This window comes from Peromyscus eremicus, chromosome 22 (genome assembly GCF_949786415.1).
Source record: "Peromyscus eremicus chromosome 22, PerEre_H2_v1, whole genome shotgun sequence".
NCBI lineage: Eukaryota > Metazoa > Chordata > Mammalia > Rodentia > Cricetidae > Peromyscus > Peromyscus eremicus.
In genome coordinates, this window is record NC_081437.1 from 23,839,190 (window position 1) to 23,861,746 (window position 22,557).

The following is a 22,557-nucleotide window of genomic DNA, read 5'->3' on the forward strand; positions in this document are numbered from 1 at the left end:
TTTTTGTTTCTTTGTTTTCTTAAGGTTTATTTTTATTTATGTGTTAGTGTGCAGGTGAGTGTATGCCACATGTGTGTGAGTGCCCATGGTGACCAAAACCGAGCATCAGATCCTCTGGAGCTGGAGCCTTTTAGCTCCATGGGTGCTGGGAACCAAACTCAGGTTCTATAGGAAAACAAGAAGCACTCTTTTTAAAGCATGCTTTCACTAGCTGGCCTGGAAATCAGAGTGATCCACCTGCCTTTGCCTCCCCAGTGTACAGTTATAGTGGTCAGAGGTCTTTAGAGGGTCTTGGGCCAAGGACACATAGCTCTGTGGTGGAGTGTTTGCCTAGCGTACAATAGGCCTGGGTTTGATCCTGAGTGGGGAACTGATAAGGGAACCACCGAAATGGATGTCACTAGGCTCAAGTAGATGTTGACAGGACCCTCTGTTCTTTCTGAAGGCCATGAGGAAAAGCCGTTAACCTTACTTTTCTGGTTTCTAGAGACAACCTGTGCTCTCTGCTTGAGCTCGTCTCCTTCCTTGAGCAAACTGGAGCCAGGTCATGGTCACATGTCTCTGACTTCCTTTGTGGTTATCTAAGCCCATTTAGATAATCCATGATACTGTCCCTATATTAAGGTCGATCTTAATTCCATTGCAGTCTTAGCCCTTTGCTTGTAACACATTCACACACTCTAGAGATGTGATGTGTGCTCCTTTGTTTTTCTGGGGAAGGGGATCCTCTCCCTACCTTACTTACTATCTGGATCATCATTTGCCCTGATAATTAAAATGAGAACGATAATGGAGTAGCCACAATAACGGCCTAGAATACATTGCTCAGATTTGGGTTTTTAGTTTTGCTGATCTGACAGTTATTACAGAAAGTGTATTTCACAAAATAATTTTGAAACATTCTTTCCTTCCAGGCTGTATTTGCCGTAGCTTCACAACATCTTCTGCTTTGCTGAGTAAGTTGTCTTTCTTGTTTACGTGCGTAACATTGCTTTTTATACTTTGATGTTTTGAAATTACAATATAGTGATGTCATATCCCCCATTCACTTCCCTCCTCCGACTTCTCCATGTCCCCCTCTTGCTCTCCCTCAAATTCACGGCCTCCTGTGTGTGTCCCTAAATATGTGTGTACATATATGTGTGTACATACATATATGCACATATATATCCCAATATATATGTATGTATATATATTCCTAAATGTGTGTGTGTGTATCCCTAGATATATATATGTGCATATTTATAACAACAAAGAAAAAGAGGCCAAGGCAATGAATTTGAGAGAGCAAGGGGAGTGTGTGGGAGAGGTTGGAGGGAGGAAAGTGAATGGGGGATGTGTGTGTGTGTCCTAAATACAACCTTCTCAGTCCCTGTAATGGTACTTGTATGTATATATTTGATCTTAACATCACGTTGTAGACCTATTTTACAATAAGCATGTTTAGAAACACATTTGTCTTCTTTTTTAGCCAGAAGCCATATTAATTATGGAGTCAAAGGAGATGTGGCAGTTATTCGGATTAACTCACCCAATTCAAAGGTACCTAAACTTTTTTAGTTAATTTCTACCAACTACATTTATGAATCCTATCCTAAATATAAATGAAATTTACCTGCCTAGAAGTAGACCTGTCACATGGCTTTAAAGTTTTGTTAGTTATAGTCAGATGTTATGTATGAGAATTCCTTCTTGACGTCAGGGGTGGTGCTGCACACCTTTAATCCCAGCACTTGGAGACAATGGCAGGCAGATCTCTGTGGGTTCAAGGCCACCCTGATCTACATAGTGAGCTTCAGGTCAGGTAGAACTACACAGTGAGACCCTGTCTCGATTTAAAAAAGAAAAGAACAATTCCTTCTTGGTGGTGCATGCCTTTAACACCAACACTGGGGAAGCAGAGGCAGGTGGATCTCTTGTGATTTCCAGACCAGCCAGGGCTACTTAGTGAGTCCTTATTTCAAAAGCAGACAGGGGGGCTGGAGAGATGGCTCAGAGGTTAAGAGCACTGACTGCTCTTCCAGAGGTCCTGAAACTAGCCTGTTATTGTTTAGAATGAGAATGATAGAATAAGCTTGTTGATAAGACTTAATCCGCCTGTTTTAAACATACACTGATTAAATCTACCTTCAGTATCTTCCTAACTATGAATAGTCATTATTCATAGTAAGTTGTTTGGGATAATATGGACACTTGGCTCTCGAGCTTCCTGCAAGATCTGAATGACTCATATAGTCTGCGTGCTAAAAATCAGGTTATGTGAAAATAGAACCTGGATCTTGGCAAGTTCAACAGTACAGCAGCAGAACCTGTCTTTTGCCAGCAATGCTTTGTTGCAGGAGTTCATTCTTTTCCCCATCTCAAATTGGTATAAAGGTGTCATACAATAAAAAAAAAAAAAACATTGCCGCTAGAAGCCTGTATGAAATAGAAGAAATTAAGCCAATCATGGTGGCCCACAGCACCTGAGAGGCACAAATAGGAAATTATCTAGGTCATCCTCGGCTACAGAGTTCAAGGCTAGCCTGGGCTCTATAAAGCCCTGTAAGAAATAGAAGGACCTAGATGAAGCATTGGCAACTATCACAAATTAATGATAATAGGAGCCAGTCCCTTCACTGGCGTTAGTCTATACTGACTAACCAATGATACAAGTCTAAGAATTTTTTCCCTGATTGTCTAAAGTTGAATATATATACAAAGTGAAGACCATACTGTCTAATTTTGAGTCTTTTTTTTTGTTATAGATTCTCTCCTCCTCCCCTGCCAATAAATATTCGTAGACTTAATTGTACCCTGCATATGGTCCGAATTCTTAGGAATATGACTGCATATTCGCTTTTTTATTTTTGTTTGTGTGTGTGTGTGTGTGTGTTTCCTGGACAGCCTGGAACATTCTGTGTACACTAGGCCAGCCTCAGACTCACAGCAGCCTGCCTTGCTCTGCCTCTGGAGTTCTAGGATTTAGAAGGAAGCACCACCATGCCTGGCCATCGGAGTCCCCTTCCGAGGCCACCCCCACTGCTTTTGTGTTGTGTGCACATGATGTATTTGGGGGTGACGGTGAAGTTGAGTCTCTCCTCCCACCTTTCCTTGGGTTATAAGGATCAAACTGAGTTGTTGGGCTCACATGGCAAACACATTTACCCACTGAATGTCTTTCCAGCTCTTGAGACCTATTTTTAAAGGAAAGGGTACTAATAGTTGGCTAAAGCCACCTGACAGAAAATGGTTGGGTTTCAGACTTCCTTTTCTTCTTACATGTACGTCTGCTGCATAGACATATTTGACAGTGATAGCATATATGTGATACTTGTAGTTAAACCCTTAGATGTAGCTGTTTCTCTTGTAGGTAAACACATTGAATAAAGAAGTTCAGTCAGAGTTTATAGAAGTTATGAATGAAATCTGGGCCAATGACCAAATCAAAAGTGCTGTTCTTATCTCATCAAAGCCCGGCTGCTTCGTCGCAGGTGCTGATATCAAGTAAGTTTATCTTGATTAATTACGTATTTTTAAATTTTTTTTTTTTTTTTTTTTTTTTTTAGTTTCTCAAGACAGGGTTTCTCTGTGTACCCGCCATGGCTGTCCTGGAACTCACTTTGTAGACCAGAATGGCCTCGAACTCACGGAGATCTGCCTGCCTCTGTCTCCCCAGAGCTGGGATTACAAGCGTGCGCCACCACCACCACCCGGCTAAATAAACCTTCTTTAAAAGAAGATAGAACTGGGCCGGGCGGTGGTGGTGGTGGTGGTGGTGGTGGTGGTGGTGGTGGTGGTGGCGGCGGCGGCGGCGGCGGCGGCGGCGGCGGCGGCGGCGGCGCACGCCTTTAATCCCAGCACTCGGGAGGCAGAGCCAGGCGGATCTCTGTGAGTTCGAGGCCAGCCTGGACTACCAAGTGAGTTCCAGGAAAGGCGCAAAACTACACAGAGAAACCCTGTCTCGAAAAACCAAAAAAAAAAAAAAAAAAAAAAAAAGAAGAAGATAGAACTGAATTCTTCCAAAATTTGTGTTTAAAGTTATTTTCCAGAGTGTAATAAAGTTGATGAAATAGAGGGACTTGCTGCTTAAATCGTAAATGACTAAATACAGCCTTTCCTTATGTTAGCCAAGAACGAGTGCCCAGTTTTCATCCATCAGACCAGCAAACATTTAAAAATTGGGTAGAAATCCCAACTGGTATAGCCACTTTGGAGTACAGTTTGTCAGTATTTAGTAAAATCAAAAATCCAAGGGCTGGGGAGATGGCTCGGGGTGAGATGCCTGCTGCTAGGCCAAGGGCCTGAGTTTGAATCCCAGCATCCACATCAGAGCAGGGCATGGTGAGTTTGATGGGTCACCCGGTCTCAAAGTAAGAAATGAAGCCACCTGACGGTCATTGACCTCCACGTGTGCCTGCACAGGTGAGCAAACACACACACACACACACACACACACACACACACACACACACACACACGGGGCAGGGAGCAGCACATGTGTTCCAGCCACATACTCTTGTCTAGGTGTGTGTACTAAAGAAATCTTACTCTCTGTTCATAAGGGTGTGTGTGGAAGAACAGCTGGTCCTGTGTAGGGAGCGATCATGAAGCCTTTACACAAGCTGCGAGTCAGTGGGGGACAGATAGGTAAAGACCACAGAAGAGCTTAAAGAGGGTAACTAGATCCAGAACATAACCTTAGAACTGTCTGAGAGTGAAAATGTTTACCAGGCGATGTTCTTGTTAGAGCTTTGTGGTCAATGGTTTGTTAGGAAGCCAAAGAAATTGTGTAACATGTTCCATTTTGTGTTTGAAGACTCATTGCCAAATATTGATGTATGCTGAGATTAAGTATATAGTGGGTGAAGTCTTATACAGAGTGGGATACAGTTTCATCTCTCCTTTTGTGTTGTTCTTTTTGTTCTACTACAGCATGCTAGCCTCTTGCACAACCCCCCAGGAAGCAACACGGATATCACAGGAAGGACAGAGGATGTTTGAGAAACTGGAAAAGTCCCCGAAGCCCGTTGTAGCCGCCATCAGTGGATCCTGCCTGGGAGGAGGACTTGAGGTATGGCTGTATTCCAGAGCTGTGCAGACTCTGTCCCACTCACTGCTGCCATGTGCCACCGTGAGCCTTTAGGCTACGGTTTCTCCTGCAGAAAAGTCTTCTGAGTAGAGTTGGCTTTATTTTAGCTGTCACACATCTGAGTGGGTTTAATTCTTAATTCATGACAAGCATCAAGTGACACAGAACAGTGAGCCAAGGAGTACTGTTTCCATTTACAGCTGAGATTTGAACTGCACCTATGAAGAAGTCTTTCTCACATCTGAATACCTGGTTTGGGTTCACAAGACAAAGATTCAGAAGTGTGACCTGTGTTCATGTTCTTACATCTGATTGAGACCTCCGAAGCCTAATACATGTTTAAGTCTCATGAGAGTTCCTTGTGAATAGTAAAGATGATGAGATTGAAGAGATTTCTTTTTGTTTTTTGAGACAGGATCTCACTATGTAGAACAAGGTTAACCTTCAGAAGATTTTTAAGAACTGCAACCTGGGCCTGGAGAGATGGCTCAGAGGTTAAGAGCACTGGCTGCTCTTCCAGAGGTCCTGAGTTCAGTTCCTGGCAACCTTACAGTAACTCACAACCATTTATGATGAGATCTGGTGCCCTCTTCTGGTGGGCAGGCGTACATGCAGACAGAACACTGTATACATAATAAATAAATCTTTAAAAAAAAAAATAGAAAAAGAACAGCAGCCTGGAAAAGGGTTAGTAAATTATGAAAATGGGTAGAAAAGGTAAATGGTAACATGCCAGATTTCAGCCTAACAAATCATGATTTATTTTGTGGTATATTCCTACTTTATAGTTTTGTTGTTGTTTTGTTTTGTTTTTTGAGACAAGGTTTCTCTGTGTAGTTTTGGTTCCTGTCCTGGATCTCGCTCTGTAGACCAGGCTGGGCTCAAACTCAAAGAGATCCGCCTGGCTCTGTCTCCCTAGTGCTAGGATTAAAGGCATGTGCCACCACTGCCCGGCCATTCCTACTTTTTTTTTTTTTTTCCTTTTTTTTTGGTTTTTTGAGACAGGGTTTCTCTGTGTAGCTTTGCGCCTTTCCTGGAACTCGCTTTGGAGACCAGGCTGGCCTCGAACTCACAGAGATCCGCCTGGCTCTGCCTCCCGAGTGCTGGGATTAAAGGCGTGCGCCACCACCGCCCGGCCCGGCCATTCCTACTTTATAAATAATCTTTAGACCTGCCAGCCTAGGTGCTAAAATGGCACAGTTACATTTTCTAACATTCTAATTTTTCTTTGATTTCTTTGAAGCTCGCCATAGCATGCCAATACAGAATAGCAACAAAAGACAGGAAAACAGTATTGGGTGTTCCTGAAGTGTTGCTGGGGATCTTACCAGGAGCCGGAGGTACCCAAAGATTGCCCAAAATGGTGAGTTTAAGATCTTCCAACACCATAAACTTGAGTTGTACATAAATACCCCCTTAGATCTACTCCATCTACAAAGTACATAATATAGACACTCACTGTAGAATTCAGGACCTAAGTAAGTTAGGAATATAGAGGATCGTTGAGATTTTTTTTTTTTTATTCCTGATGCTTATTTTTTTCAGTTCTACAGAATTGTTGATAAGAGGGTAAAGATGATAAGCCTTGCTTTTCCAGAACATTAATTTGTTCCTCTTCTCACGGTATCTCTTTAATAGTTTTTCAAAGCCATGGGTCATAGTTCATGATAAGTATGAGACAAAGCTTTCCCATCATTCTCTGATTTAGACCATGTCTTTGCTGTATTCAAAGGACCAAAAAAAGATGCAGCAAGCTTTTCAGTTTCTAAGGAAAGGAGGAGGAGAGTCGTCTCAGGAGGCTGCAGAGAAATTTCCTATCAAACCAGAGGGCAGAGCCTTGTAGCGTCTAGCACTATAGATTCCTCAGTGAAAGGGCAAGTGTGCCGAGAAGTCCATACAGTGCGGGTGGAGAAAGAAGACTTGGTGTTACAAGTTTCATCCTGTAGCCTAGACTGGCCTCAAACTCTTGTCCATCCCCCTGCCTCACCCTCCCAAGTACTGGAATAACACATACCAAGCTAGTAATCAAAATTAGTCATACACATTTCTTTATAAGAATTGTCTAGAAGATGTCTTAACACAAAAAAATTTGTTGAATTTCATTTACTTATGTTGCTAGGAGCTCTTTCATTTTTATTTTGATTGGCTGTGTTTTGGTTTTTTCTTTGTTTTTAAGCCAGGGACTCTCTATGTAGTCCTGACTGTCCTGGAACTCACTACATAGACCAGGCTGACCTAGATCTCACAGAGATCCTCTTGCCTCCACCTCCTGAGTGCTGGGATTAAAGGCATATGCCTCCACACCTAGCTGGTTTTGTTTTGGGTATTTTGTTGTTTTGTTCTGAATCAGGGTCTTCCTTGCAGCTCAGACAGGCCTTGAGTCTACCATTCTCCTGCCTCAGACTTCCAAGATCTGAGATTATAGAACAAACCATACCCCTGGCTCAAAGTCAGTTTTCTAGAATAGTATCAGTTGAGCTGCAATGTTAAACTCGAACTTCTTTCTAAAGTCTTTGTAAAAATATCAGGTTTCCCATCTCAGAGTCTGCACTCTAGTTCCAATATTGGAATTTTTCAGAGGTAGGGATGCTAAGAATTGAACCCATGGTCTTATGCATGCCAAGCAAGCACTCTACCGCTGAGCTACATCCTTGGCTCCAGAGGTTTAAATACTGTGTCAATGATGGAGAACAAATTGAGAGTGGCACAGTCTGCAGTTTAGTTCATATAAAATGAATTCGCCACCTCATTGATTCCTTATGCTCCTGAATTTAAAAGATACCATAAAGGCAGTTTTTCTTCAGCAGAACATCTAATCTCAAAACTTAAAAGTGTATTAGTATATAAAATTTAATTTACTGATAAAAGAACATAAAGCCGGTCTGACTTTTCTCCTTTTTTAGAAAAAAAATGACTGTTTATTTGTTTATATTGGGTGTTCCTGCATCCTTGTGCCGTGGCGCACATGTGGAGGTCAGAGGACATCTTTCAGGAGTCAGTTCTCTCCTGCCATGAGAGCCCAGGAACTAAACTCAGGGTGTCAGCCTTGACAGCAAGCCCCACTTTTCTTCTGTAGTGTGCTGACTTGATGATTTGTGAACTGACTCCCACCTTCATTTCCCCCTGTTCTCTGGCTCTCTCTCACATGTTAGGTGGGTGTGCCTGCTGCGTTTGACATGATGCTGACTGGTAGAAACATTCGTGCAGACAGAGCAAAGAAGATGGGATTGGTTGACCAGCTGGTGGAACCCCTGGGTAAGTGTTAGCATGACTCGGAATTGGGTCTTACAGAGTTGCTTATTTCCTGAAGGATTTGATCTCTTGAATATTAGTCAGGATGAAACTCAAAACTCTTAAGAAGGAAGTAACAGCATTTGAGGAGTGACATTTCCTAAGAGCTATTACTAAATCATTTTCAACCCCACCCTGGTTTCTATTTATTTTATGGATTATTTGGATACCAAGAATATAGGATCAGCTCAGTTATTAGTGTTTAGTTATAAATTATCTGTGTTACTATCCATGTGTAAGCCTCCTTCAGTCCCTGGTGGGCAGTTCTTTGTTTTCTTTGTTGTTTTCATTTTTGTTTGGAGTGTGTGGGATCAAACCAGGGTCTTCTGCACTCTGGGCCAATACTCTACCACTGAGCTACATCCCTGCCCTGTGTTTTAATAATACAATAAACACAGGAAATAGCTGACCTCACAATGTTAACATATGGTATCTACTTATGTGTACTTTCATGCAATTTCTGCTGGCAGTAGAAACCTCAGAAATGTCCATTCATCACCGCCTGGTGTTTCTTAAATGTCAGCCTTAAGCTATTACTTAAGGCTCAGTGTGGTGGCTCATGCCTGTAGTCCAGCATTTAGAAGATTGTGACAAATGAACCATGAGTTTGAGCAACCAGGGGCCACATAGTGTAGAAAGTTCCAAGCTAGAGCTTAGATGATGAGCCACGTTTCCAGCCCCTTGTTTTTGTTTTTTAAGGTTTTATTTATGTGCGTGTGTGTATCTGTATGTGAGTATGCCCATCATGTGTGTGCAGGTGCCTTTGGAGGCCAAAAGAGGGCATTGGCTCCCGTGAAGCCAGAGTTACTGGGGGTTGTGAGGGGTACCTGCCTGCTGAGGAAGCCTTGAACAAACGGGCTTTATGGAGCCTGGCAGAAGAGATGGCATGGAAGTAGGGGAAAGTGTCTTTAAGATTCTGTTTTTCTTAGTACAGCTAATGCCCTGAGGTAGAGACCTAGGAGGGAAAGTATCTGGGCAGGAATGGAAATGTGAGTGAGAACATAGCCAGCCCAGGAGACCTGTGTCCTTGTCTGTACCTCCCTTGAGGACTGTGGTGTATGGCCACACTCCAAGTGTGGTATAAGGAAGGCAGTATTTCCCATGCCATATTCCCAGTGTCATATCTGTCCCCTCAGGGAGTACCTCAGCTGGTCATAGTTCTTTAACTAAAAGGTGTAGGCCACCAGCCGTCCTGTGCTGGTGTTCTTTCGTGCTTCTGTAGTGGTCTTTCCTGGCCTTAGGTAGTTCTCTTCATGGATGTGCTGAACAGTGCTAGCCAGAGTTAAGGAGCCCTCTGGGTAGACCGTGGTGTGTCACATGCTCAGCGGCATTCTGATTACAGAGTCTGGTGACCTTGAGCGCCCTGCCAGATTATAATGCTGTTGACTTTTCTGAATTCCCAAGTTTGGGCCATTTTGAAGTTAAAGGTTTAGTTCTGATTCCTCCTCCTCTGCTCGGGTGCAGACAGAACAGACGTCTTACTAGGGAGTAGTTAGATACTTGTAGTCAGTTCTTCCACCTAAGTCTTTTTTACACTCCACCCACTCCTCCAGTGTAACTGGTGCAGACTTTCAGTAGAGAGCCTGGATGGTGGCAGTTTTCATAGCCCTAGAAACTCTGTTCTTTGGATTTCTCGGCTTTGTGTACTAACCATTGGGTCATGGAGATCCCACCACCTTTCTGAACCAGCCCTTTGAGCCTTTGCACTGCTGTTCCATCAGGGACGCTGGCTTTGTATGCCTCTCCCTTCTAATCTGTTCTGTGTGGCCCTGAAGGTCTGATGTCTTACTTTCCTCCTAGTATCATCCTTTGGCTTGAGCCAAGTCCAGTAGTCAGTCAGTCCACACCCCAAAGCTGTGACACACCAAAGAACAAAGCGACCAGCCATCCCCTAAGATAGGCTGTTCCCTTTAGAACTCTAGTCCTCAGGGTTCTGCAGCACCTTACACATAATTTTACAGCTTGTTTGTTTGTTTGTTTTCTTCTAGTTTTATCTAGGAGTACAGGCCACACAAGACCCACTGCACCCTGCAGAAGTAGATGCAGACTGACAGTGTTTGAGCCCTTTCCTCCACTTAGATCCCATCTTTGCACCTTTGTTCACAGTTGTTTCCAGAGTTCCCACACCGCTTACCACCTAGTGTGAAAGGAGGCTGTGTGGGAGGATTCCTGTGCCTAGGACTAGTCTAAGCTTGATTGGCATTCCAGTCCTTGGGATCATCCTGTTGTTTTATTTTGTTTCTACAGGACCAGGAGTAAAGCCTTCAGAGGAAAGGACAATTGAATACCTAGAGGAAGTTGCAATTACTTTTGCCAAAGGCCTGGCTGATAGGAAGGTCTCTGCAAAGCAGAGCAAAGGCCTGATGGACAGTAAGTGTCTTTGTTAGCAGCAGGGCTGCTTCTTGCCTGAGCTTTCCCTGAATTCAGAATGAGCCTGAGCTGGGCTGTGAGAGACCCTGCCTCAAAAAGAAAAGAGAGCGAGGTAAATGTGCTGTATGAAGTCAGCCTTAAAGAGCACAACTCTGCCTCGTGGTCAGATCCTCAACCTTATACTGACTGCTAAGGCCATTGTTTAAAGGCTTGTTATTTTGGAAAACTTGAAACATTAATACAAAAGTAGATTATAACTGTGTAATAAAGCTGCAAGTCCCCAGACCAGGCCTTAACACGGGTCAAGTCGCTAAAGCGCGTTAAGACAGCACGGTGCAGAGGTTGACGTTTAGGTTGTGTTCTTTCACATGCTAGAATTACTCTGTTGCTGTAGAGTCTGCAGAACAAATGAGCAGGGAGCCCTAGTTCATGCCAGTGAAATTTAACTACATTTTACCTTCCAGAGCTGACGTCATACGCCATGACTATTCCATTTGTCAGACAGCAGATTTACAAAACAGTGGAAGAGAAGGTGAAAAAGCAGACCAAAGGCCTTTACCCTGCACCTCTGAAAATAATCGATGTGAGTCTGCCCGCCGTGCCCGCCCTTCCCATGTCTCCTCCTCTCTGATGAAGCAGTACTCTTTATAATAATCGATGTGAGTCTGCCCGCCGTGCCCGCCCTTCCCATGTCTCCTCCTCTCTGAATGTATGACAGTACTTTTTGTTTGTGTGTTTGCTTCCTGAGGAAGAGTCTCACTGTGTAGCTCTGTAGACCAGACTGGCCTCAAACTCAGAGGATATGCCTCTGTCTCCCAAGTGCTAGGACTATAGGCATGCGCACCATGGACCCAGCCAGTACTTAATTCTGTTTTGTTTGTTTGTTTGTTTCATTTTATTTTGTTTTGTTTTGTTTTTCGAGACAGTTTCTCTGTGTATCCCTGGCTGTCCTGGAATTCACCCTGTACACCAGGCTGGCCTTGAACTCACAAAGATCCACCTGCTAATGATAATTTTTTAAAAAGACATTCCCATTTCTATAATTACTAGGAAGACCTGATGATATAAAGGCAGCATGAAAAGATAAAGGAAGATAATTAAAAGGTCTTTAATTTAAATGTACAACACTTTAACTTAAAAGACTTTAAAACTTAGAACTGGGCTGGAGAGATGGCTCAGCGGTTAAGACCACTAACTGCTCTTCCAGAAGACCCAGGTTCAATTCCCAGCACCCACATGGCAGCTCACAACTGTCTAACTCCAGTTCTAGGGGATCTGACACCTTCATACCAACACACATAAATTAAAGTTTAAAAAAAAAGAGAGAGAGAGAGAGAGAGAAGGTTAGCAAAAATGAATTAATCAATTTTACCTTGTCCTGTACTGTTAGTCATTTTCATGGTAATGGGTCAAAGAAGGTTAGGAGAGACGAAATAGAGCTACCAGTCAGCCTGCTGTCTTGATAAGTTTGAGTAAGACTCTGAAATACAGTTAATGACAGGAAATTGGAGTTTAATGGATTTGGGGTTTGTTTTGTTTCATATCATATGTATAAATTATGGTGGTTGGGTTTGGCGTCATTTCTCTCTTTTTTTGTTTTGTTTTGTTTTTGTTTTTATTTTTCAAGACAGGGTTTCTTTGTGTAGTCCTGGCTGTCTTGGAACTTGCTTCGTAGACCAGGCTGGCCTCGAACTCACAAGAGATCCACCTGCTTCTGCCTCCAAGTGCTGGGATTAAAGGGGTGTGTCACCACTGCCCAGCCTGAGAGGGTCATTCTTTGTCTTTTTTATTTACCACCATACATGGGATAGCGCTTACCCCAGATGTAAGGTTGAATTGTATATAGTTCTGGGTTAATGTGACTAACAAGATCACACATCTGGAAAGCACAGAGAAACCAGCAGAGAATGCTGTCCTTAGAAAGAAGGACATAGTTTAAGGTTCCCTTTCCTCAGTTCAGCAGCAGCCTCAGAGACAGTTGATGGAGTGCAGCCCTAATTAGTCTTAACAATAAAAACCGGGAGTCAGATATAGAGGGTGAAAGCTGAAAGATCAGAGAAGCAGAGCAGCAGCCACCAGAGACTTCTTACCTCTATGAAATCTGAGACCGAATGGGCTGAGGCAAATACTGTTTCCACCTACCTTATATTCCTGTCTCCGCCTCTCTAGTCCTGAGATTAAAGGCGTGAGCCTCCCATGTGCTGGAATTAAAGGCATGATCCACCACCACCACCCAGCTCTTGTTTCTCTTTTAGACTGATTCAGTCTCGTGTAGCCCAGGGTGGCCTTGAACTCCTGATCTTCCTGCTTCCTCCTCCCAAGTGCTGGGATTGAAGGTGTGTGCCACCCCTGCCTGGCCTCTACAGTTAACTAGTGGCGAGCTCTGCCCTCCAAACTCCAGGCAAGCTTTATTTATCAGAGCACAAACAAGTTGATCAGGTTAGAGCAGCCAGGTGTTCAGTTCCTGCCCTCGAAAAGCTGGATCTGTGACCTACTCTCTGAAGTCTAATCACACTGGCTGTTTTGTTCAGGATTATTTTACATTTAGCCGTTCTGTTCCAACACTGAATAATTGCATCTATGGTTTTTTAGGCTGTGAAGGCTGGACTCGAGCAAGGAAATGATGCTGGTTATCTTGCTGAATCACAGGTAAAATTATCTCCAATTTAATTGTAGAAAACTAAAGACCAAAAGCTCTGTTTAAAGCTGAAAATGTATGTGCATACACTGTACTATATGTAACAAGGTACTGCATATGAAACGCGTACTTTTTCCCCAGTGGTCCTGCTTCTGATTAGCTGCAGTGGTTGAGTAGACCTGAGAAGGATGGTGTCGTCTGCAGGTGCTTGAAACTGCTCAGTAATGAGGGCGTAGTGAGAGCAGGAGCAGCAGCTCCTTCAGGACCGTTCCCTTGAATGACTTTAGTCTGCACCTGGGCTGATTTTGTTGTGACAGAGTGGATACAGTGAGGGCTGGGCATGTAGGTCAGTGTAGAGCGATTGTAGATCTTGGCTATTTGTAACCCTATAATGTTACCATTGTGTGCTAGCAGTGTTGATAAAAGCTAGCATTGAAAGTCTAGTCATTTTACTGGTATTCTCATTAATCCCCGGGACGTTCTATGAACGAGGCGTCCATTTTCCCACTTGAAGAGTGAAGAAAGCTTGACAGTAGGGATTGGCAAGATCCGGGTGCAGACCCACTGTCTCAAACCCGGGTTCCAGCCTTTCTGCTGGGAACCACTGAACATGCTGCATATGAAACGGGACTCGTCCTAGTGTTAGGACTTTTCAGAATAGCAGGGGGAAGAGAACTGGAGTGGGGAGCACTCTGCGCTCAAGTTCTGCCTTGAGGCAGTGTGGCCTTAACATCTGGCCTTCTTCTCAGGCGTCTCCCAAGGTGGGTTGTTGCAGCAATGGTGAAGATCTATTCAGGCCTGAGACTCTAGACCAGTGGTTCTCAGCCTGTGGGTTGTGCATATCAGATATTTACATTACAGTTCATAACAGTAACAAAAGTACAGTTAGGAAGTGGCAGTGAAAATAATTTTATGGTTGAGGTCACCACACATGAGCAGCTGTATTAAAGGGTCTCAGCATTAGGAAGGTTGAGAACCGCTAGTTTAGACCATTGGCAAAGGTTACCACTCCTCTGCTGTAAAAAAAAAAAAATCTGAGAGCTCAGTTACAGCAAAACCTCTTTAAAAGCTGGCTGTAGTGGCGCACACCTTTTTTTTTTTTTTTTGTCCCAGCACTTGGGAGGCAGAGGCAGGAGGATCTCTGTGAGTTCAAGTCCAGCCTGGTCTACAGAGTGAGATCCAGGAAAGGCACCAAAACTACACAGAGAAACCCTGTCTTGAAAAACCAAAAATAAATAAATAAATAAATGAGCAAACCTCCTTCAGAGTGACAAGTGTTCCCGAGGGGATAGACAGTAAAGAGAACCCCAGCAGTGGTGGAGCCTGAGCCACACTGGGGTTCACTGAGATGCCTGTGGGACTGAGACCCTGGGGTGTTGCCCCTGCTTGAAGAGGAGAATGAAGCGAAGGAGTCCCCATCACCAGACCCTGAAGTCCCACCTTCCCTTGTTTCCCTTACCTTTCAGAAATTTGGAGAGCTTGCACTGACCAAAGAATCGAAGGCCCTGATGGGACTTTATCACGGCCAGGTCCTGTGCAAGAAGAATAAATTTGGAACACCGCAGAAGACTGTTCAGTAAGCTGCCCTGCCTAGAAAGCCTGGGCATTTGCTTTGCACCAAGTGTGTGGGTGTCTGAGGATCCACAGAACTACATTTGTCCTCAACCTCTTCTGCCCTGCGCACAGTAGAGCCTTTATTTCTGCCCTGTGCACAGTAGAGCCTTTATTATTCCAAGTACATTCTTGTTTTCAGATGCTCTGAGTTCTCTAGCAGCTTTCTTTTCCTTTTTTTAAATTTTATATTCATTAGTGTTTTGTCTGTATTCGTGTCTGTGTGAGGGTGTCAGATATTCCAGAGTTACAGACAGTTGTGAGCTGCCATGTGGGTGCTGGGAATTGAACCTAGGTCCTCAAGAAGAGCAGCCAGTGCTCTTAAACACTGAGCCATTTCTCTAGACCCTATAGAGCATTCTTATCTCATAATGATTCCCTAGTGGTCTGGTTTAAGTCTTACTTCCCAGATCAAAGGTATCCTGCTGGAGCTGTAACTCAGCTCAGTTGGTAAATACTTGGGGGGCACACAGGAGTCCCGAGTTCAGTTGCCAGTACCATATAAACCAGGTATGGTGATGTGTGACTGTTAGCCCTGCACTCGGAAGGTGAAGACAGGAAGATCCGAAGTTCAAGGTCATCCTCTGCGTGGTGAGTTCAAGACCAGCCTAGGCTGCATAAGATTCTGTCTCAAATGCTGGGCGGTGGTGGCGCACGCCTTTAATCCCAGCACTTGGGAGGCAGAGCCAGGCGGATCTCTGTGAGTTCGAGGCCAGCCTGGGCTACCAAGTGAGTTCCAGGAAAAGGCGCAAAAACCCTGTCTCAAAAAACAAAAAAAAACAAAACAAAAAAAAAAAACAAAACAGAAAACAAAACCTAAAAGCTACTAGTAAGGAGACTGAAGTACTCTGGCTAGGGCCATAGGTTTCAGGAAAAAGGAGAATGATGTCACCAGATTCGTCGTCAACAGATCTCTGCAAGGTTAGGTTTGGTTTCCATGGGCTGCGGGCACAGCTGAAAGATGGCAGAGTTCTTCCTTTACAGGAAGACCAGTTCTTTACACTCGGGGAGTTTTACGTTTATCTTTAAATCAAACATTTACTGTAGATAGAAATTATCAACAGCTCTTACATTTGTGGCCAGTGTGGTTGGTTTACTGGGTGACAGCATGGCTAATGTTTCCCAGCTACTAAAATGCCTGAGATGGTCACCAGAATCGTTTGATCTTGTCCTCCTAGGCATCTGGCCATCCTTGGTGCAGGGCTGATGGGAGCTGGCATTGCCCAGGTCTCTGTGGATAAGGGACTGAAAACTATACTTAAAGACACCACGGTGACTGGGCTGGGCCGGGGACAGCAGCAGGTGTTCAAAGGGTAAGTTTGCTCTGTTTCTACCTGAGTTAAACTGTTTCTAGGGCAGGGGTGCTTGGTTTCTTGGGGCTTTTTTGTTGGTTTTGTTTGTTTGTTTGTTTTCTCTTTCCCATCACAGATTCCTTTTTCCTGAACATAATGAGCCCCATACTCTATAGCTTTACCAAAGTTTTCTTTGTTGTTTAGAAATACCAATTATTCTTTTTCTTATACGTTTGGTAGGCCTTTGAGTGTTTCCTTATTAGTACATAAATGTCACTTTTTTTATCCTTTGGTATGAAGCTAGTAGTTCTCGGGTGTCTGATTGGGCCGAGGTTTGCATGTGGTTGCCCCAGTGGAGTGGCTTCGGGAACCTGCACGGCTCTCCTGTGAGGGCTGAGGGGAGGGTTTGGGTGAATGGGTGCTGACTGCAGTAGATGAAGGCAGGGCCGCCACAGGGGCTCTTCAGCCCTCTTTCCTGACCAGAGCGACACAGCAGCGCCCTTGCCTGGTCGGCCCATGATGCCTGAGGCCTGTATATCTGCAGGCAAAACACCCTTGTACATAAAGCATAAATAAGGATTAAACAAAGCGTGACTGTCCTTCTATCCCACCCAGTCCCTTCTCATATACATGCCACCAGTTTTGCTGAGAGGAAGTGGCATCAGCTCAGCCAAACTGAGGTTGGTTTTAGCCCAGTGTTCTGCATAAATGTGATGGATGAGCTGGCTGCCTTAGACCATCCTGCTTGGGACTTTGCTGAGTAAGGGTATTGTGTTTCCTAAGTGGGCTGGCTGTGTAGCTTGATCATTGACCATGTAGAGATATTTTGTGATAGAAAAACTGTGTGCCTAGGGTCCAACTTGTCTTCAAATGCTAATCTCCATCACTAGTCATTTAAACCCCAAAACCTCTAGGCAACTCGACACCCTCAAAATGGGAGTAATGATGTAACCTCGCAGAGTTGTGGAGCCACATAGCAACTGTGTGGCCTCTAGTCTGCTGTTTTTCCACTCTCAGCATGTGTTCTTTCTAGATTGAATGACAAAGTGAAGAAGAAAGCTCTAACATCATTCGAAAGGGATTCCATCTTCAGCAACTTGATTGGGCAGCTCGATTACAATGGTTTTGAGAAGGCTGACATGGTGATTGAAGCTGTCTTTGAGGACATCACTGTTAAGCACAAAGTGTTAAAGGAAGTAGAAGGCGTAAGTAAGGGGCTCATTGTACTTGACTGTGGAGGACACTGAGATGGGGGTCTTACTGGGAACAGAGACGCATGCCATAGAGCATGTGTGGAGGTTGAGGGTAACTTGCAGGAATTGTTTCTCTCCTTCCACCCTGTGGGTCCCAGGGATCAAATTCAGGCTGTTTGACTTGGTGGCAAGTGACTTTACCCACTGAGCGATCTTGCTGGTGTAGATGGAGTTTTTGCTGAGACCGCTGGCTCCAAAATAAATGCACAGAAACTTCATCATTATAAATGCTCAGCCAATAGCTTGGGCTTGTTACTAGCTAACTCTTACATTTTTTGAATTAACCCATATTTCTTATCTACCCTCTGCCACATGATGGTACCTTCTTTCAACTCAGCACATTCATCCTGTTTCTCTTTGACTTTCCTTGTGACTCTCAAGATTCCTTCCTTCTTCCCAGCATTCTCTCTGTCCTGAAAATCCTGCCTAACTACTGGCCAATCATCTTTTTATTAACAATGAGAGCAACACATTTTCTTGGTGTACAGAAAGATTATTCCACAGCATTTCCCTCTTTTTGTCTAAAAAAGGAAAGTTTTAACTTTCACATAGTAAAATTATATACAACAAAAACAGTTATCAAGTAAGAATTACAGTTACAATATCCAGTCCATTTGTATTTAGCAAATTTAAAGAAAATATTTTATTATCTATCTTTGTGAGTCTAAGGTTATATACCTAATTTACCTTTTATAATAACTAATGAAAACTTTTAAGTCTAATTATTTAGTCTTTAACTCCATCAAAGACCCCAGAAGGGTGCAATGTTACCTAACAATAGGGACATCTGGCTGCCTGGACAGTCACCCCAAGTTCTTCTGTAACATTGGGGCATCCACCTGTGGCCTACAGGCCTAGTATATCTGACAGACATTTTTGAGAAGCAGGGAATTTTGAAGGACTGTCCTGCCTTGCCTTGCCAAAGTTTGACAGTTGCTTTCTTTTGCATCCTGCTGGTCCAGTTTGAACAGTAACTATCAGCAATTGAGGCAAAGGCATTTTTTTGCCCAAATGGCTAGCTTTTGCCGTAAGGAAGGCAAACTCCATATAGAGATTCTTCGATGCCCATCATCTTCTTTTGAAGTAAATTGGTGCTGTCAGGAGCAGACGTATCTCACTGTCATGAAAAGCCTTAGGTTATTAAACATATTAAATACCATATTCTGTATGTGTTTGAAGACCATCTATTTATGTAAATACATCTGTTTAATCTTGAAAACAAACCTAATATGACTATAAGTTTGACTATTATAGATGACTGTTAACCTGTAAAATTCTCTTAATTATACATTACATTTTTTTAAAAGATTTATTTATTGTGTATACAGTGTTCTGCTGGCATATATGCTTGCAGGTCAGAAGAGGGCACCAGATCTCATTATGGATGGTTGTGAGCCACCATGTGGTTGCTGGGAATTGAACTCAGGACCTCTGGAAGAGCAGCCAGTGCTCTTAACTGCTGAGCCATCTCTCCAGCCCCTATACATTACATTTTTAAATGAGCTGCTTAAGCACAAACAAGAATAGAAACATACATATAGTATAACAAAATTAACTTTAAATTGTATCAATAAACCAAAATCCATGCCAATGTAAAATATTTTGAGATTAATAACTATTTTTGGATTAAAGTAGATTCAATAATCTACCCTTTTATCTCATCAATTTTATATCTTATCCCCCTTTTTTCCTTTAGAAAGAGATCTTTGAATTTAACTCTTTAGTTTAGCTTTTTTCCTGACTATGACTAATAACAGCTTGTAACCAACATCCCTTTAAATTATGGCAAACATCCATAACCAATCTTTTGGGAATGTAAGTATTGTTTTTTTCTAGACTGCTTCCTGTTGTCTAGGGGCACTAGAATCTTTGGGGGACCCTGAAAAAAAATCAGGATAATGGTTAAGTCTTGGCTGGAGTGGTCTGTGAGGCTGGATCATCTCAGCCAAAAGTCTTGAAGATGTTCTGGATGCAGAACTCACAAACTGTAACAGAGGCACTCTGAGATGTTGGACCACCTGGGCCATTTGTTTTCACTGGTGTTTGGTCCCCTTGTTCTGAAATACATAAACTTTTAAAGGTAACATACATATCAGTATTAATACAAGTATAGACTGTGCATTGTACAAAAGTCAGCAAAAGATGATTTTTTTGTTTTATGTTTGAGCAGGTAAAATATACATTACATGTCTTGTAGTTTTTCTAGGTTTATTTCTGTAGCCAGGATTTTCAGTGGGTGTTCCTTGATCAAACCTGATCCATATCAACTTGGAATGAATCCACAGCCCCTCATTTCCTGTGGAAATAAAAGCATAACCTCTTCCCCAAAGTAACACATCTTTTGTCTTCCATTTTGAAGTCAGACATTTTTTAAATAAATAGGTTGGTTTAATCCAACAGTTTCCATAATCCAATGTGTTTTATCAGCTGTTGTTCCTTCCTAAGCAATCAGAAAAAATCTAAAGACAACAACAATATACAGGATCCAGACTTCCTGTGTATTTCCCATCTTTACATGGCTATTTATTTTTAATTTTTGTTTTACTTTACTCCTTTTTGAAGGACTTTATTATTTTTAAACTATTTTTTAATTTATGTCTATATACTCCTTTTCTCTTCTCTCTCCCAAGTCTATGCACATTTTTAAACACATTGTAACCTGTCTAGTGGTTTTTCCCGTTTGGATCTGTCTTTACATCTGTATTGTTCTTAGATTTCATGAGATGAATCTTAAACTATTTTAGTTGCTGGCACGGCTCAGCTTAGTGCATGCATTGGCACATGGCATTGTTGGCTGATACCTACCCCCTTGGTTCCCTGAGAGCTTAGCCTCATGGTGGAGGTACCGGTGGGAGCCATGTTTATCACCCCAGCCTTGGGAAGTTGTTGGGTCCACTCTGTCACTGAGTAGTGCTGCTCAATGCTCATAAACCCCATTTAAGTGTTCAGTAGTGTTCAGTAGCAGGACCTCTTTAAGAGCCAGGCCTGTGTTCGCCACCAACACCAAGCCAAGGAAGCCACCTCTTATGGAGCCATGCCTCTGTTTGTTGCTAGTATTGAGCCTACCCAAGGAAAGGTGGTTATCGGGAAGCCGCATTTGGCTCCATTTTTTGTGTCCTTAGAATCTTTTTTTTTTTTTTTCTTTTAAGCTTTCTTGGGTCCTATGTGGATCTATGTTGCCCAATGGTGGACACCATTTGTAGGTGGACTTTTCTGTCCCGCCAGTCCGTTCCCAAATAACCACACAGAGACTTAATATTAATTATAAATGCTCAGCTGATAGTTTATGCTTGTTATTAAATTAACCCATATTTTGTATCTACCCTCTGTGATGTGGTGATACCGTCTTTCAACATAGATGTTCATCTTGCTTCCCTTTGCATCTGCCTGGTGACTCTGAGACTCCTCCTCCTCCTTCTTCCCAGCATTCTCTTAGTCTGGTTCTCCTACATAACCTTATCCTGCATAGCTATAGGCCAGTCACCTTCTTTATTAAACCAGTCACAGTGACATATATTCACACAGTATAAAGGAATATTCCACGTGCCAGCCCCAAATGCAAGTTTTTATTTGAGTGCATACACACGGTGTATATCATAAAGTTCAAGTCTAAATCCTAAGGGAAGATAATTAAGTACCCTATTCTCCTAAGCACAGGGCTTGCTAGCCTTATTCAAGTGGGATGGGGGAGGTTACCAGTCATCCAAATAGCCTCATGGAGTACAGCCAGGTGTCTTTGGATTTGACGGGGGGAGTACAGAGGGGCTATAAGCCATATCTTTACTTGTAAGTGTTCATTGCAAAGAGTCATTGGTCTGGTTCAAGGTTTCTGGTTTCTGCTACACAATTGGTACTTGGCCATCACTGGGACTCTGCTTGGTTATCCTGCTGTTGCCCTGTGGGCCACCTCATAACCCTGGTTCTGGGCCTGGGTAGTTACAGGGTTGGTCAGCCCTCCAGCTCTCCCTGTCCTTACCACCAGGGGGAGCTCTCCAGCACTGCCCTGGCTAGCTCACCCCTTACAGCGATGAGCAAGGCATGGGGTCAGGTCTCCTTTCTTGACCTCGGGGTCAGTTCTCTGACACCTAAATCATTGGGGCAGCTCTGCTGTGTTGCCCAGGCAAGGTGCAGGGGTCACTCTCCTGAGTGCTGCATCTGGTGAGGGGCAGGGCCAGCTCTCCCCCTCTTAAGACCTCAGGGCCAGCTCTCCCACCTGCCACAGGCAGCAAGGGTGTGTGTGTGGGGGGGGGGGGGAGCTAATAGCACATTAAGATGGGATGACATGGACAAGATGTGTATGTAATGTGGGTTGTAGAAGAAAAAGTCTAGGAAAGGAGAAATGATTGTAATCCAGGCATGAGAAAGAAAGACCACAGCTAGACTAGACTAGGAAGTGGATGGTACCGAACTGGCAATGCTGGTGGCTGAGGCTGTGCCCTGTGGTGAAGCAGGCAGTGTTACTAAGGTGACCTCTCCTCCATAGTGGCTCAGTCATCTGTAATGGGACCCAGCGCCCTCTTCTGGTGTGCAGGTGTACAGGCAGACAGCACTCAGTCATAAATCAATCTTAAAAAAGAAAGTCCGCATCATGTCTGTCCTCTCACCGGCCTTTGCTGTTTCTTAGAAAATTTCAAGCTGAGTCTACTGGGGGTTCAGTTTCCAGTTGTCCTCATTACCCGCCATAGAACTAAACAGACTGGTTCCTGACGTTCTTCTTAGACAGTTTTTAGGCGCTTCCCTGTCGCGCTATCTCCATCATTAGTGTATACATTATCGAGGAACGTCTCTTGAACAACTCCTGTCTTCACAGTTCTGCAGTGTGAGTTTCAGGGCTGGTGTCACACGTGGACATGCAGTCAAGTGGTGGGAGCCCAGTGCCTACCCCATGGCCTCCCTCCTCCCATGGCCAGAACTTCTCCACAGCAAGGTCCTCCAAGAGCCAAAGTGGTAGCTGCAGAACTGCAGAGTAGGCCTGAGACCAGTAGCCATGCTTCTGATGGTAAAAGGCAAATCAGAGCCATCCCTGATTGA

The 22,557-nt window shown here is 43.6% G+C and overlaps 1 protein-coding gene across 1 annotated transcript in view; it reads left to right on the forward strand.

Moving 5' to 3' along the window:
* Hadha (hydroxyacyl-CoA dehydrogenase trifunctional multienzyme complex subunit alpha) overlaps window positions 1-22,557 on the forward strand; it is a 34,389-nt gene that overhangs the window by 5,985 nt on the left and 5,847 nt on the right. Inside the window, exons 2-13 of the mRNA XM_059248656.1 lie at window positions 915-956; window positions 1,472-1,542; window positions 3,353-3,486; window positions 4,915-5,053; window positions 6,315-6,434; window positions 8,224-8,326; window positions 10,610-10,732; window positions 11,197-11,315; window positions 13,325-13,381; window positions 14,837-14,946; window positions 16,160-16,294; window positions 17,307-17,478. Coding sequence (XP_059104639.1) covers window positions 915-956; window positions 1,472-1,542; window positions 3,353-3,486; window positions 4,915-5,053; window positions 6,315-6,434; window positions 8,224-8,326; window positions 10,610-10,732; window positions 11,197-11,315; window positions 13,325-13,381; window positions 14,837-14,946; window positions 16,160-16,294; window positions 17,307-17,478 — 1,325 coding nt within the window. The remainder of the gene's footprint in view (window positions 1-914; window positions 957-1,471; window positions 1,543-3,352; window positions 3,487-4,914; window positions 5,054-6,314; window positions 6,435-8,223; window positions 8,327-10,609; window positions 10,733-11,196; window positions 11,316-13,324; window positions 13,382-14,836; window positions 14,947-16,159; window positions 16,295-17,306; window positions 17,479-22,557) is intronic.